Here is a 12,636-nt window from a genome sequence, read left to right on the forward strand (position 1 = left end):
TTGCACCAGCAGCTCACAAGAGCTTCTGGTGCAGAGCCACCCCCTGCTGACTCGCGGCCAATGGGCCGCCAGCAGGGGGTGTCAATCAACCCGATCGTACTCGATCGGGTTGAATTGTTGTGATTCCTGTCCGCCTGCTCAGAGCAGTCGGACAGGGTTATGGAGCAGCGGTCTTTGTGACCGCTGCTTCATAACTGCTGTTTCTGGCGAGTTTGAAGACTCGCCAGAAACACGCGCCGTCAAGCTTCTTTCGAAGCTTGATAGATAGGCCCCATAGTGTTAGTTTACAACTCTGCTGCTATTTGTCGGTTAGGGATGCCATAGCTGCTAAAATACATTTATGGCCTCCTAAGTTTTTTGTATTCTACATAAATGTATATGTCTTTATCTATTCTGTCTATCTTTCTACTATATAGCACACACATACATATCTACTTTGTTTAAAAGCATGTCGTATTGACATATAGAGATATATACAACACACTTCGAGGTTTGCTTTAATATATCACTTACACAGAGGTGTTAAAAGCCAGAGTAAAGTAAAAGTCTGACTGAAGTGTGTGTCCACATGGAATTATTTTCTGAGAAACCTGAACAATTTGCATATGAGGCTGGCGCAGCTTTATGTAGCATTTAAAGGGACAGTATACACTCATTTTCATGTAACTGCATGTAATAGACACTACTATAAAGAATAAGATGCACAGATACCGATATAAAAATCCAGTATAAAACTGTTTAAAAACTTACTTAGAAACTTTCAGTTTAGCTTTGTTGAAAAGGTAGCTGGAAAGCCCACTGCAAGTGGCAAATAAGACACCCCCCCTCCCCCTTCTTTTGCATATGAAAAGACCATTTACACAAACAGGAGCAACCTGGAGTAGGTAGCTGACGGTATTCTCATAACACTTTGGGGCTTGGTTAGGAGTCTGAAAATCTGAGCAATGTTATTTAAAAATAAGCAAAACTAAACATTTTTAAAAAAAAAAAAAAAAACTTCATGGGCTATATAAATAGATCATCTACAAAACATTTATGCAAAGAAAACATGAGTGTATAATGTCCCTTTAACTGGTGTTTTTTTTTTCCTTTCTCTCTGTTTTTGTCTCTGTGTCTTTCTCTCTTTTCTCTCTCTCTCTCTCTCTCTCTCTCTCTCTCTCTCTCTGTCTCTCTCTCTCTTTCTCTCTCTCTCTCCCTGTCTCTATCTGTCTTTTTTTCTTTCTCTCTCTTATTTTGACAAGTCACTGATAAAATGTGCAGTGTAAAGCAGACTGCAAGTACCCAGTGTGTGTTTTGGTGAAATTGCTTACAGCTGGGATGGAACTCTGGGATATTTACAACAATACTTTTTTTGTCCACCCCCTCTGTTTAGAATCCCATATGTTGGTTTGGATAGATAGTGTCAGTGATAAGGAGTTTCACTGATCTTTGACAAAGCTAACTTTTTTTTTTCTCCTGTAGGTCTGTGATGTCACCCATGTGGGCAGTGCTTGGGAACTCCCTTACAACACTGCAGCATCAGGTTTCAGTATGAATATTAGAACAGACACACACTGCAGCCAAGTAGGAATAAGGAGAGAGCTTATTCATTGAATACAAATCACTGTCTGGATTACAAACCCTCAAGGCACTGGATTTATTCTCTGATAATATTCCTCATATATACAGAAAACGAGGTACTAGAAGGTTGGATTTCTCATTTCATACCTGAACTTTCCATCATTTTGGCTACAACTAGGGGACCCCACCATGTGTCATGTAATTGTTACATGTCGTTCAATGCTATGGACCATACTGAGTATTGTAGTTGCCTTTGGGGAACTGATTGCCTTTATGAGCGCAGACTGGTTGATTGGTAAAGCAAAACACACAGAAATGGACAACAGAACAGGGGGTCAGCAAGAACCTTACCGGCCTACGCTGGGTATCTATGGACGATGCATAAAAATGCCTCAAGTACAGTATTTTAAGAGGGATACCCTCTGTGGTCCATACGCGGAGCATTTCAATGAGATCGCTAGTGGTTTCTGGCAAGCCACAGCCATTTTTCTAGCGGTGGGAATCTCCATCCTCTGTATTGTGGCTTTTGTGTCTGTCTTTACTATGTGTGTGCAAAGTGTTATGAAGAAAAGCATTTTCAATGTTTGTGGGCTGCTACAAGGAATTGCAGGTAGGTGTATGCACTAAACACATGCCTGAATTTGTCATTTCTTTTTTACATTACAGGAGGAAGAATTATTGATACATTTTCATCCTTAAACTTATAGTAAAAACGTGGAAGCATTCATATTATGTACCGTGTGTCCATTTGCATTATTGGTTGTGTATAACTATGTTTTAACCCCTGAAAATGTGTTAAACACATAGTTAAAGTCAGCTTCATATTGGCAAACTATTACTTGTCAGCAGTTGAACTAATCAGGAGTGGAATTTGTATATAGCTGCTAATCTATGTTCAGCCCAGGATCAGAAGAGTATTGCGGCTCAGGAGCTGACTTTAACACTAGAGGATTTTCTTATTACAACTTAACACACAATGTGAAGTAAAAATAAAGTTCACTATTTTGTTATAGAAATTAAAGTGAATTAAACCCCTGCATAACAGTTGAATACATATTGTAACGTATGCTCTGTGTCACTACCCACGAGGAGTGAGTAAAAGAGACGCGAGCATACATGTGTATGCTCATATAGCTGTTTTAAGGAGTTAAACACATAGGAGATGCAGGGAATTTTTTAAACATACGTCTCTATCAGACTAGAGCATTTTTACTCGGAAATGGCCCATAAGTTTTAAAATATTTATAATCTCTTCGCCAAAAAGAATCTATTTACATGTATTTATTGTAGTTTTGTAGTATTTCAAGCAGTGTGTTGGTTACACCCCCACATTTTCTTTTAGTCACACTTAAAAAGTGACACCTGACTATGGCCGAGGGATTTTATGTGGCACTTAGTACCACAGAGGGGAAACTTATCAATAAAAAGCAGTCCCAAGCTTCTCATTGGGTCATTATGTGATGTCAGTTTCAGTAGTATGTACAGTTCAATTAGATTCATTAAGAGCAATACATTTCCTATATATTTATAAGCTAAAGCGATTACTTCATTTATTTTGAAGCGTAAGTATAACCTGTTTTCCAAGGCCACTGACCAGCCCTCCATACCAGTATGTTTGAGGGACCCTGCACTAAATTCTCATACATATGACCATATTAAGGGCTAGATTTATTAAAGCCTTACGGCTGCAAGTTCTCACAAGAACTTGCTCGCCGTCATTTATCAAGCAGCGGTCACCAGACCGCCGCTTCCCTAACCTCTTCGCCACCTCTAATGTGGCGAAATTCAATCTCCTCGGTCTAGTCAGACCGAGGAGATTGACAGCTCCTGCCCGTGCGTGATTGGCTGTGCGCGGGCAGGGGACAGGATTGCACGCGAGCACAAAATTGCGCTCGTGTGCAATGGCGAATACCTGCGGGTAATTTCGCCCGGCCACAGGCGAGATGAGGCGTACAGGCGCGCGCCCCTGTACGCCTCAGCTTTAATAAATCTAGCCCTAAGTCTAGCTAATAATTTAAAAGGGACATGGAAGTCCAAAGTGAAACTTCAGATACACCATTCAGTTTTAGAAAAACGTATTTCTATTATCAAATTTTCTTTGTTCACTTTGAATTTTTTGTTGAAAAGCATACCTAGGTAGGCTCAGACGCCGCAATGCACTACTGGGAGATAGTAGGTTATTGGTGGCTACACACCTATGCCTCTAGTCATTGGCTCAACAGATGTGTTTAGCTAGCTCCCAGTAGTGCATTGCTGTGCTTGAGCTGACTTTAATTATGTATTTAACCCTTTGCGTGGGTTAAACACACTGTTATTTTCAAGCAATAGTACAATATTAAAATGCTCTAACACATTAGAACATTTTATTTTTGAACTTTTATATTCCTTTAACAATTAACCAAGAAAACAGAGAAATACATTTGCCAAACCTGGTCTGGGGCTACCACATGTTGCTGAAATCAATAGAAAAATTTGAACATTTTAAGCAGGAATGTTCTCACTATTTTTAACTCAATTAATCTTAGGTTAATAATAAATATAATTTTAAAAAATTTACACTATTTATTTATTTAGAAAGCTTGTCAGTTATTCGTGGCCACACTAGCCCACTTATAAAATTGACCACAAATAAGGGATAGTTAAAATAGGATCTTAATTGTAAAATTGTTACTTAAATATTTCCTGCTTCCTACACACAGTGCTTATTGTGCTAACAATCTTTAGAAAACGTCATTTGAAGAAGAAAAAAAACTTTTTTGTTCTAGATGTCTAGTAATTGTTATTGATAGCAGAATATATTAGCCGAACCCTCACAGATTAAACGTAACCACATCAAACTATCCGTGTTAGATCTGCTTTCTTTCATATGACATTTTTGAAAGCTAATGGACAAACAAGGTTCTTTGATTATTTTTTTCTTGCAGCTAATGTCACCCTTCTGATATTATGTTTGTTTTATCATTATGCTATGATACTTCTGTTGTCATTATTTATTTGTGTGCTCTAAATAGCCTTCTCCTTGCTCTGTATAATATAGCATTCCTTCTCAGCAGGTTTCATCTGCAGTAACTGTATGTAGCGTATGCAAAATCATCTCTTTAGCTGTAATTTATTATTGCAATGTATAGTCTAGAGCAGCAGTTTCTAACCTTTTTGGTTTTAGACATCTGTTGAATTCTTTTGAAGTTTCCACATGATGTCTGATTTATTTTTTTGTATCTTCTTGTTACACCCCAAGGATAGAAAGTAATATGCTGAAGCAAAATTGAAAACCCAGTTTCAAAGGGATATTTACGGCTACAGAAAAAAATTATATGTAGTGTTCTGCACAGGTGCTGAAATACTTGTGACTTCTGAGAGCAACTTTACCTTTGTGTTTAATCCCCAATGTGGTGTTTATGAACATAGTTATCATAGGTCAGTAATGCAAAAATGACAAAATTTGATGAATTGGAGCAGGGCTTAACAAATTTGTTCAAAACCTAGGGGTCAGCCCATAAATTTAGGAGTCAGGTACTTTTGGCCATCCAAGATACAAATTAATTGCATAATTTAACATAAAATTATTTAATGATAATCTGTGCAGTAAGCACTGAAATTTTTTAGCTTAAAGTAATTGTAAACTTTAACGAATTAAAGCCCAGTATCAAGTAATAATCTTATAAACAGGGGCACTTTAATTCATTAAAGTTTACATGGATGCTTATTTTTTAAAATACTTACATTTGCGTTATGGTAAACATAACGCCGATGCTCTGCCCACATCTGCTGCTTTCATTAGCAGATCGATGACGAATCCGGCTTTCTTCAATTGTTCTGTGCCCCCTTTGGCATCCAGCTTGTGGGGCACGCAATGATTGGAGGAAGCCGGATTCGTCATCAATATGCTAATGAAAGCAGTAGATGCGTGTGGAGGATTAGCTTTATGTTTACCATAATGTAAAGGTAAGTATTTAAAAAAAATAAGCATCTTTGTAAACTTTAATGAATTAAAGTGCCGCTGTTTTTAAGATTATTATTATTTGATACTGGGCTTTAATTCGTTAAAGTTTGTAATCACTTTAATATTGACTTAAAGGGACAATAAACGTTAAAACAAACAAATTTGTTAAATTTTATCTTGATATGGCAAATAGCTTGTTTAAACGTTTATTGTGACAGTATTACATCCAATATGAATATATTGTATATGAATATTTAATTACGCTTACTTTCTCTTGTTAAGTGTAGTCAGTCCACGGGTCATCCATTACTTATGGGATTATATCTCTTCCCCAACAGGAAGTTGCAAGAGGATCACCCAAGCAGAGCTGCTATATAGCTCCTCCCCTCACATGTCATACCCAGTCATTCTCTTGCAACCTAACTAAAGATAGGTTGTTGTGAGAGGTCTGTGGTGTTTTTAAACTTAGTTTATTTCTTCAATCAAAAGTTTGTTATTTTAAATGGCACCGGAGTGTGCTGTTTGTTTCTCAGGCAGCATTAGAAGAAGAATCTGCCTGCGTTTTCTATCATCTTAGCAGACGTAACTAAGATCCACTGGCTGTTCTCGCACATTCTGAGGAGTGAGGTAACTTCAGAAAAGGGTAATAGCATGCAGGGCCCCCCCTGCAAACGAGGTATGTGCAGTAAATTATTTTTCTAAGCAATGGAATTGACTGAGAAATTACTGCTGATACCAATGTAATGTAAGTTCAGCCTTAAATGCAGTGGTAGCGACTGGTATTAGGCTGAGGAGTGTGTGTACACTGAAGTATTTTTCTAGGGAATGGAATTTGACTCAGAAAATACTGTTAATACTGAAGTAATGTGTGAGCCTTAACTGCAGTAAAAGTGACTGGTAGAAGGCTTATTAATAACACTTCATAACTTTTAAAATGTATGTTCAAAACGTTTACTGGCATGTTAATCGTTTTTTGTGAGGTACTTGGTGATAAAACTTATTGGGGCATGATTTTTACCACATGGCTAACTTTTGTTTCTGCATAGAAACAGTTAACTGAGCTTCCCCACTGTTGTAATATGAGTGGGAGGGGCCTATTTTAGCGATTTTTTGCGCAGTAAAAATTCAGTCACAATCTTCCTACTTCATCCTCCATGATCCATGACGTCTCTAGAGAGCTCAGGGGTCTTCAAAATTCATTTTGAGGGAGGTAATCAGTCACAGCAGACCTGTGGCAGTGTGTTTGACTGTGATAAAAACGTTAATTATTAAATTGTTATCCGTTTTTGGGTATTAAGGGGTTAATCATCCATTTGCTGGTGGGTGCAATCCTTTGCTAACTTAATACATTTACTGTGAAAATTTGGTTGCTATAACTAATTAGGTTCATTGTTATTTCAACTGTGACAGCTTTTTGTGCTTCTTAAAGGCACAGTAGCATTTTTTATATTGCTTGTAAATTTATTTGAAAAGTATTTTCCAAGCTTGCTAGTCTCATTGCTTGTCAGTTTAAACATGTCTGACACAGATGAATCTGTTTGTTCACTATGTATGAAGGCCAATGTGGAGCCCCATAGAAGGTTGTGTACTAAATGCATTGATGTAACTTTAAATAAAAGTCAGTCTTTACATGCAAAGAAATTATCACCAGACAACGAGGGGGAAGTTATGCCTACTAACTCTCCTCACGTGTCAGTACCTTCGCCTCCCGCTCAGGAGGTGCGTGATTTTGTGGCGCCAAGTACATCAGAGAGGCCCTTACAAATCACTTTGCAAGACATGGCTACTGTTATGACAGAAGTATTATCTAAATTGCCAGAATTAAGAGGCAAGCGTGATAGCTCTGGGTTAAGGACAGAGCGCGCTGATGATGCGAGAGCCATGTCCGATACTGCGTCACAATTTGCAGAACATGAAGACGGAGAGCTTCATTCTGTGGGTGACGGATCTGATCCAGGGAGACTGGATTCAGAGATTTCTAATAGGAAAACTGACGTGTTTCCTATACCTAAAAGGCTTACAGAGATTATTAGCAAGGAGTGGGATAGACCAGGTGTGCCTTTTTCCCCTCCTCCCATATTTAGGAAAATGTTCCTATAGACCCCACCACACGAGACTTATGGCAGACGGTCCCTAAGGTGGAGGGAGCGGTTTCTACTTTAGCTAAGCGTACCACTATCCCGGTGGGAGATAGTTGTGCCTTTCTCCAACATAGGTGTGTCCGGTCCACGGCGTCATCCTTACTTGTGGGATATTCTCTTCCCCAACAGGAAATGGCAAAGAGCCCAGCAAAGCTGGTCACATGATCCCTCCTAGGCTCCGCCTACCCCAGTCATTCTCTTTGCCGTTGTACAGGCAACATCTCCACGGAGATGGCTTAGAGTTTTTTAGTGTTTTAACTGTAGTTTTTATTATTCAATCAAGAGTTTGTTATTTTGAATAGTGCTGGTATGTACTATTTACTCAGAAACAGAAAAGAGATGAAGATTTCTGTTTGTATGAGGAAAATGATTTTAGCAACCGTCACTAAAATCCATGGCTGTTCCACACAGGACTGTTGAGAGCAATTAACTTCAGTGTGGTGAACAGTGAGCAGTCTCTTGCTGCTTGAGGTATGACACATTCTAACAAGACGATGTAATGCTGGAAGCTGTCATTTTCCCTCTGGGATCCGGTAAGCCATGTTTATTACGATTGTAAATAAGGGCTTCAAAAAGGGCTTATTAAGACTGTAGACTTTTTTGGGGCAAAATCGATTGATTATTAACACATATTTAGCCTTGAGGGAATACATTTTATCTGGGTATTTTGATATAATAATATCGGGCAGGCACTGTTTTAGACACCTAATTCTTTAGGGGGCTTTCCCAAAGCATAGCAGAGCCTCATTTTCCGCGCCGGTGTTGCGCACTTGTTTTTGAGAGCATGGCATGCAGTCGCATGTGAGAGGAGCTCTGATACTTAGAAAAGACTTCTGAAGGGCCGTCATTTGTATCGTATTCCCCTTGGGGCTTGGTTGGGTCTCAGCAAAGCAGATACCAGGGACTGTAAAGGGGTTAAAGTTCAAAACGCTCCGTTCCGTTATTTTAAGGGTTAAAGCTTCCAAATTTGGTGTGCAATACTTTAAGGCTTTAAGACACTGTGGTGAAAATTTGGTGAATTTTGAACAATTCCTTCATGTTTTTCGCATTTGCAGTAAAAAAGTGTGTTCAGTTTAAATTTAAAGTGACAGTAACGGTTTTATTTTAAAACGTTTTTTGTACTTTGTTATCAAGTTTATGCCTGTTTAACATGTCTGAACTACCAGATAGACTGTGTTCTGAATGTGGGGGAAGCCAGAATTCCTATTCATTTAAATAAATGTGATTTATGTGACAATGACAATGATGCCCAAGATGATTCCTCAAGTGAGGGGAGTAAGCATGGTACTGCATCTTTCCCTCCATTCGTCTACACGAGTCTTGCCCACTCAGGAGGCCCCTAGTACATCTAGCGCGCCAATACTCCTTACTATGCAACAATTAACGGCAGTAATGGATAATTCTGTCAAAAAACATTTAGCCAAAATGAACACATGATCAGCGTAAGCGCGACTGCTCTGTTTATGATACTGAAGAGCATGACGACGCTGATATTAATATTTCTGAAGGGCCTCTAACTCAGTCTGATGGGGCCAGGGAGGTTTTGTCTGAGGGAGAAATTACTGATTCAGGGAACATTTCTCAACAAGCTGAACCTGATGTGATTGCATTTAAATTTAAGTTGGAACATCTCCGCATTCTGCTTAAGGAGGTATTATCCACTCTGGATGATTGTGACAAGTTGGTCATCCCAGAGAAACTATGTAAAATGGACAAGTTCCTAGAGGTGCCGGGGCTCCCAGAAGCTTTTCCTATACCCAAGCGGGTGGCGGACATTGTTAATAAAGAATGGGAAAGGCCCGGTATTCCTTTCGTCCCTCCCCCCATATTTAAAAAATTGTTTCCTATGGTCGACCCCAGAAAGGACTTATGGCAGACAGTCCCCAAGGTCGAGGGAGCGGTTTCCACTTTAAACAAACGCACCACTATACCCATAGAGGATAGTTGTGCTTTCAAAGATCCTATGGATAAAAAAATTAGAAGGTTTGCTTAAAAGATGTTTGTTCAGCAGGTTACCTTCTACAACCAAGTTCATGCATGGTCCCTGTCGCTACAGCCGCATGTTTCTGGTTCGATGAGCTGATAAAGGGCGGTCGACAGTGATTCTCCTCCTTATGAGGGGAGATATTGGACAGAACAAAGGCTCCTCAAATTGGCTAATTCTTTCAACCCTATACGCCACTTTGCAATTGGGCTAGGTAGCGCTAAGAATTTCTGGGTTTGCTATTGTGAGCGCGCAGAGGCGCTTTGGTTGAAATCTTGGTCGGGCTGATGCGTCTTCCAAGAACAAGCTACTTAACATTCCTTTCAAGGGGAAAACGCTGTTTGGGCCCTGACTTGAAAGAGATTATCTCGGATATCACTGGGGGTAAGGGCCACGCCCTTCCTCAGGATCGGCCTTTCAAGGCAAAAAATAAACCGAATTTTCGTCCCTTTCGTAGAAACGGACCAGCCCAAGGTGCTACGTCCTCTAAGCAAGAGGGTAATACTTCTCAAGCCAAGCCAGCTTGGAGACCAATGCAAGGCTGGAACAAGGGAAAGCAGGCCAAGAAACCTGCCACTGCTACCAAGACAGCATGAAATGTTGGCCCCCGATCCGGGACCGGATCTGGTGGGGGGCAGACTCTCTCTCTTCGCTCAGGCTTGGGCAAGAGATGTTCTGGATCCTTGGGCGCTAGAGATAGTCTCCCAAGGTTATCTTCTGGAATTCAAGGGACTTCCCCCAAGGGGGAGGTTCCACAGGTCTCAGTTGTCTTCAGACCACATAAAAAGACAGGCATTCTTACATTGTGTAGAAGACCTGTTAAAAATGGGAGTGATTCATCCCGTTCCATTAAGAGAACAAGGGATGGGGTTCTACTCCAATCTGTTTATAGTTCCCAAAAAAGAGGGAACGTTCAGACCAATCTTAGATCTCAAGATCTTAAACAAGTTTCTCAAGGTTCCATCGTTCAAGATGGAAACCATTCGAACTATTCTTCCTTCCATCCAGGAAGGTCAATTCATGACCACGGTGGATTTAAAGGATGCGTATCTACATATTCCTATCCACAAGGAACATCATCGGTTCCTGAGGTTCGCATTCCTGGACAAACATTACCAGTTCGTGGCGCTTCCTTTCGGATTAGCCACTGCTCCAAGGATTTTCACAAAGGTACTAGGGTCCCTTCTAGCTGTGCTAAGACCAAGGGGCATTGCTGTAGTACCTTACTTGGACGACATTCTGATTCAAGCGTCGTCCCTTCCTCAAGCAAAGGCTCACACGGACATTGTCCTGGCCTTTCTCAGATCTCACGGATGGAAAGTGAACGTGGAAAAGAGTTCTCTATCTCCGTCAACAAGGGTTCCCTTCTTGGGAACAATAATAGACTCCTTAGAAATGAGGATTTTTCTGACAGAGGCCAGAAAAACAAAACTTCTAGACTCTTGTCGGATACTTCATTCCGTTCCTCTTCCTTCCATAGCTCAGTGCATGGAAGTGATCGGGTTGATGGTAGCGGCAATGGGACATAGTTCCTTTTTGCACGCATTCATCTAAGACCATTACTACTGTGCATGCTCAGTCAGTGGAATGGGGACTAAACAGACTTGTCTCCGAAGATACAAGTAATCAGAAGACCAGAGACTCACTCCGTTGGGGGCTGTCCCTGGACAACCTGTCACGAGGATGACATTCCGCAGACCAGAGTGGTCATTGTCACGACCGACGCCAGTCTGATGGGCTGGGGCGCGGTCTGGGGATCCCTGAAAGCTCAGGGTCTTTGGTCTCGGGAAGAATCTCTTCTACCGATAAATATTCTGGAACTGAGAGCGATATTCAATGCTCTCAAGGCTTGGCCTCAGCTAGCGAGGGCCAAGTTCATACGGTTTCAATCAGACAACATGACAACTGTTGCGTACATCAACCATCAGGGGGGAACAAGGAGTTCCCTGGCGATGGAAGAAGTGACCAAAATCATTCTATGGGCGGAGTCTCACTCCTGCCACCTGTCTGCTATCCACATCCCAGGAGTGGAAAATTGGGAAGCGGATTTCTGAGTCGTCAGACATTGCATCCGGGGGAGTGGGAACTCCATCCGGAAATCTTTGCCCAAGTCACTCAGCTGTGGGGCATTCCAGACATGGATCTGAATGGCCTCTCGTCAGAACTTCAAAGTTCTTTGCTACGGTCCAGATCCAGGATCCCAAGGCGGCTCTAGTGGATGCACTAGTAGCACCTTGGACCTTCAAACTAGCTTATGTGTTCCCCGCCGTTTCCTCTCATCCCCAGGCTGGTAGCCAGGATCAATCAGGAGAGGGCGTCGGTGATCTTGATAGCTCCTGCGTGGCCACGCAGGACTTGGTATGCAGATCTGGTGAATATGTCATCGCCTCCTCCTTGGAAGCTACCTTTGAGACGAGACCTTCTTGTTCAGGGTCCGTTCGAACATCCGAATCTGGTTTCACTCCAGCTGACTGCTTGGAGATTGAACGCTTGATCTTATCGAAGCGAGGGTTCTCAGATTCTGTTATCGATACTCTTGTTCAGGCCAGAAAGCCTGTAACTAGAAAGATTTACCACAAAATTTGGAAAAAATATATCTGGTGGTGTGAATCTAAAGGATTCCCTTGGGACAAGGTTAAGATTCCTAGGATTCTATCCTTCCTTCAAGAAGGATTGGAAAAAAGGATTATCTGCAAGTTCCCTGAAGGGACAGATTTCTGCCTTGTCTGTGTTACTTCACAAAAAGCTGGCCGCTGTGCCAGATGTTCAAGCCTTTGTTCAGGGCTCTGGTTAGAATTAAGCCTGTTTACAAACCTTGTGACTCCTCCTTGGAGTCTCAATTAAGTTCTTTCAGTTCCTTCAGGGGGTTCCGTTTGAACCCTTGCTTTCCGTTTGATATTAAGTTATTATCTTGGAAAGTTTTGTTTTTAGTTGCAATTTCTTCTGCTAGAAGAGTTTCAGAATTATCTGCTCTGCAGTGTTCTCCTCCTTATTGGTGTTCCATGCAG

The 12,636-nt window shown here is 41.1% G+C and overlaps 1 protein-coding gene across 1 annotated transcript in view; it reads left to right on the forward strand.

The window, feature by feature from the left end:
• The window catches only part of LHFPL2 (LHFPL tetraspan subfamily member 2), a 295,979-nt gene that overhangs the window by 233,537 nt on the left and 49,806 nt on the right, over positions 1-12,636 (forward strand). The window contains exon 3 of the mRNA XM_053701373.1: positions 1,462-2,170. Within this exon, the coding sequence (XP_053557348.1) occupies positions 1,750-2,170 (421 nt within the window). The 5' untranslated portion in view covers positions 1,462-1,749. The remainder of the gene's footprint in view (positions 1-1,461; positions 2,171-12,636) is intronic.

Source organism: Bombina bombina, chromosome 2 (genome assembly GCF_027579735.1).
Source record: "Bombina bombina isolate aBomBom1 chromosome 2, aBomBom1.pri, whole genome shotgun sequence".
In the NCBI taxonomy this organism is placed as follows: Eukaryota; Metazoa; Chordata; class Amphibia; order Anura; family Bombinatoridae; genus Bombina; species Bombina bombina.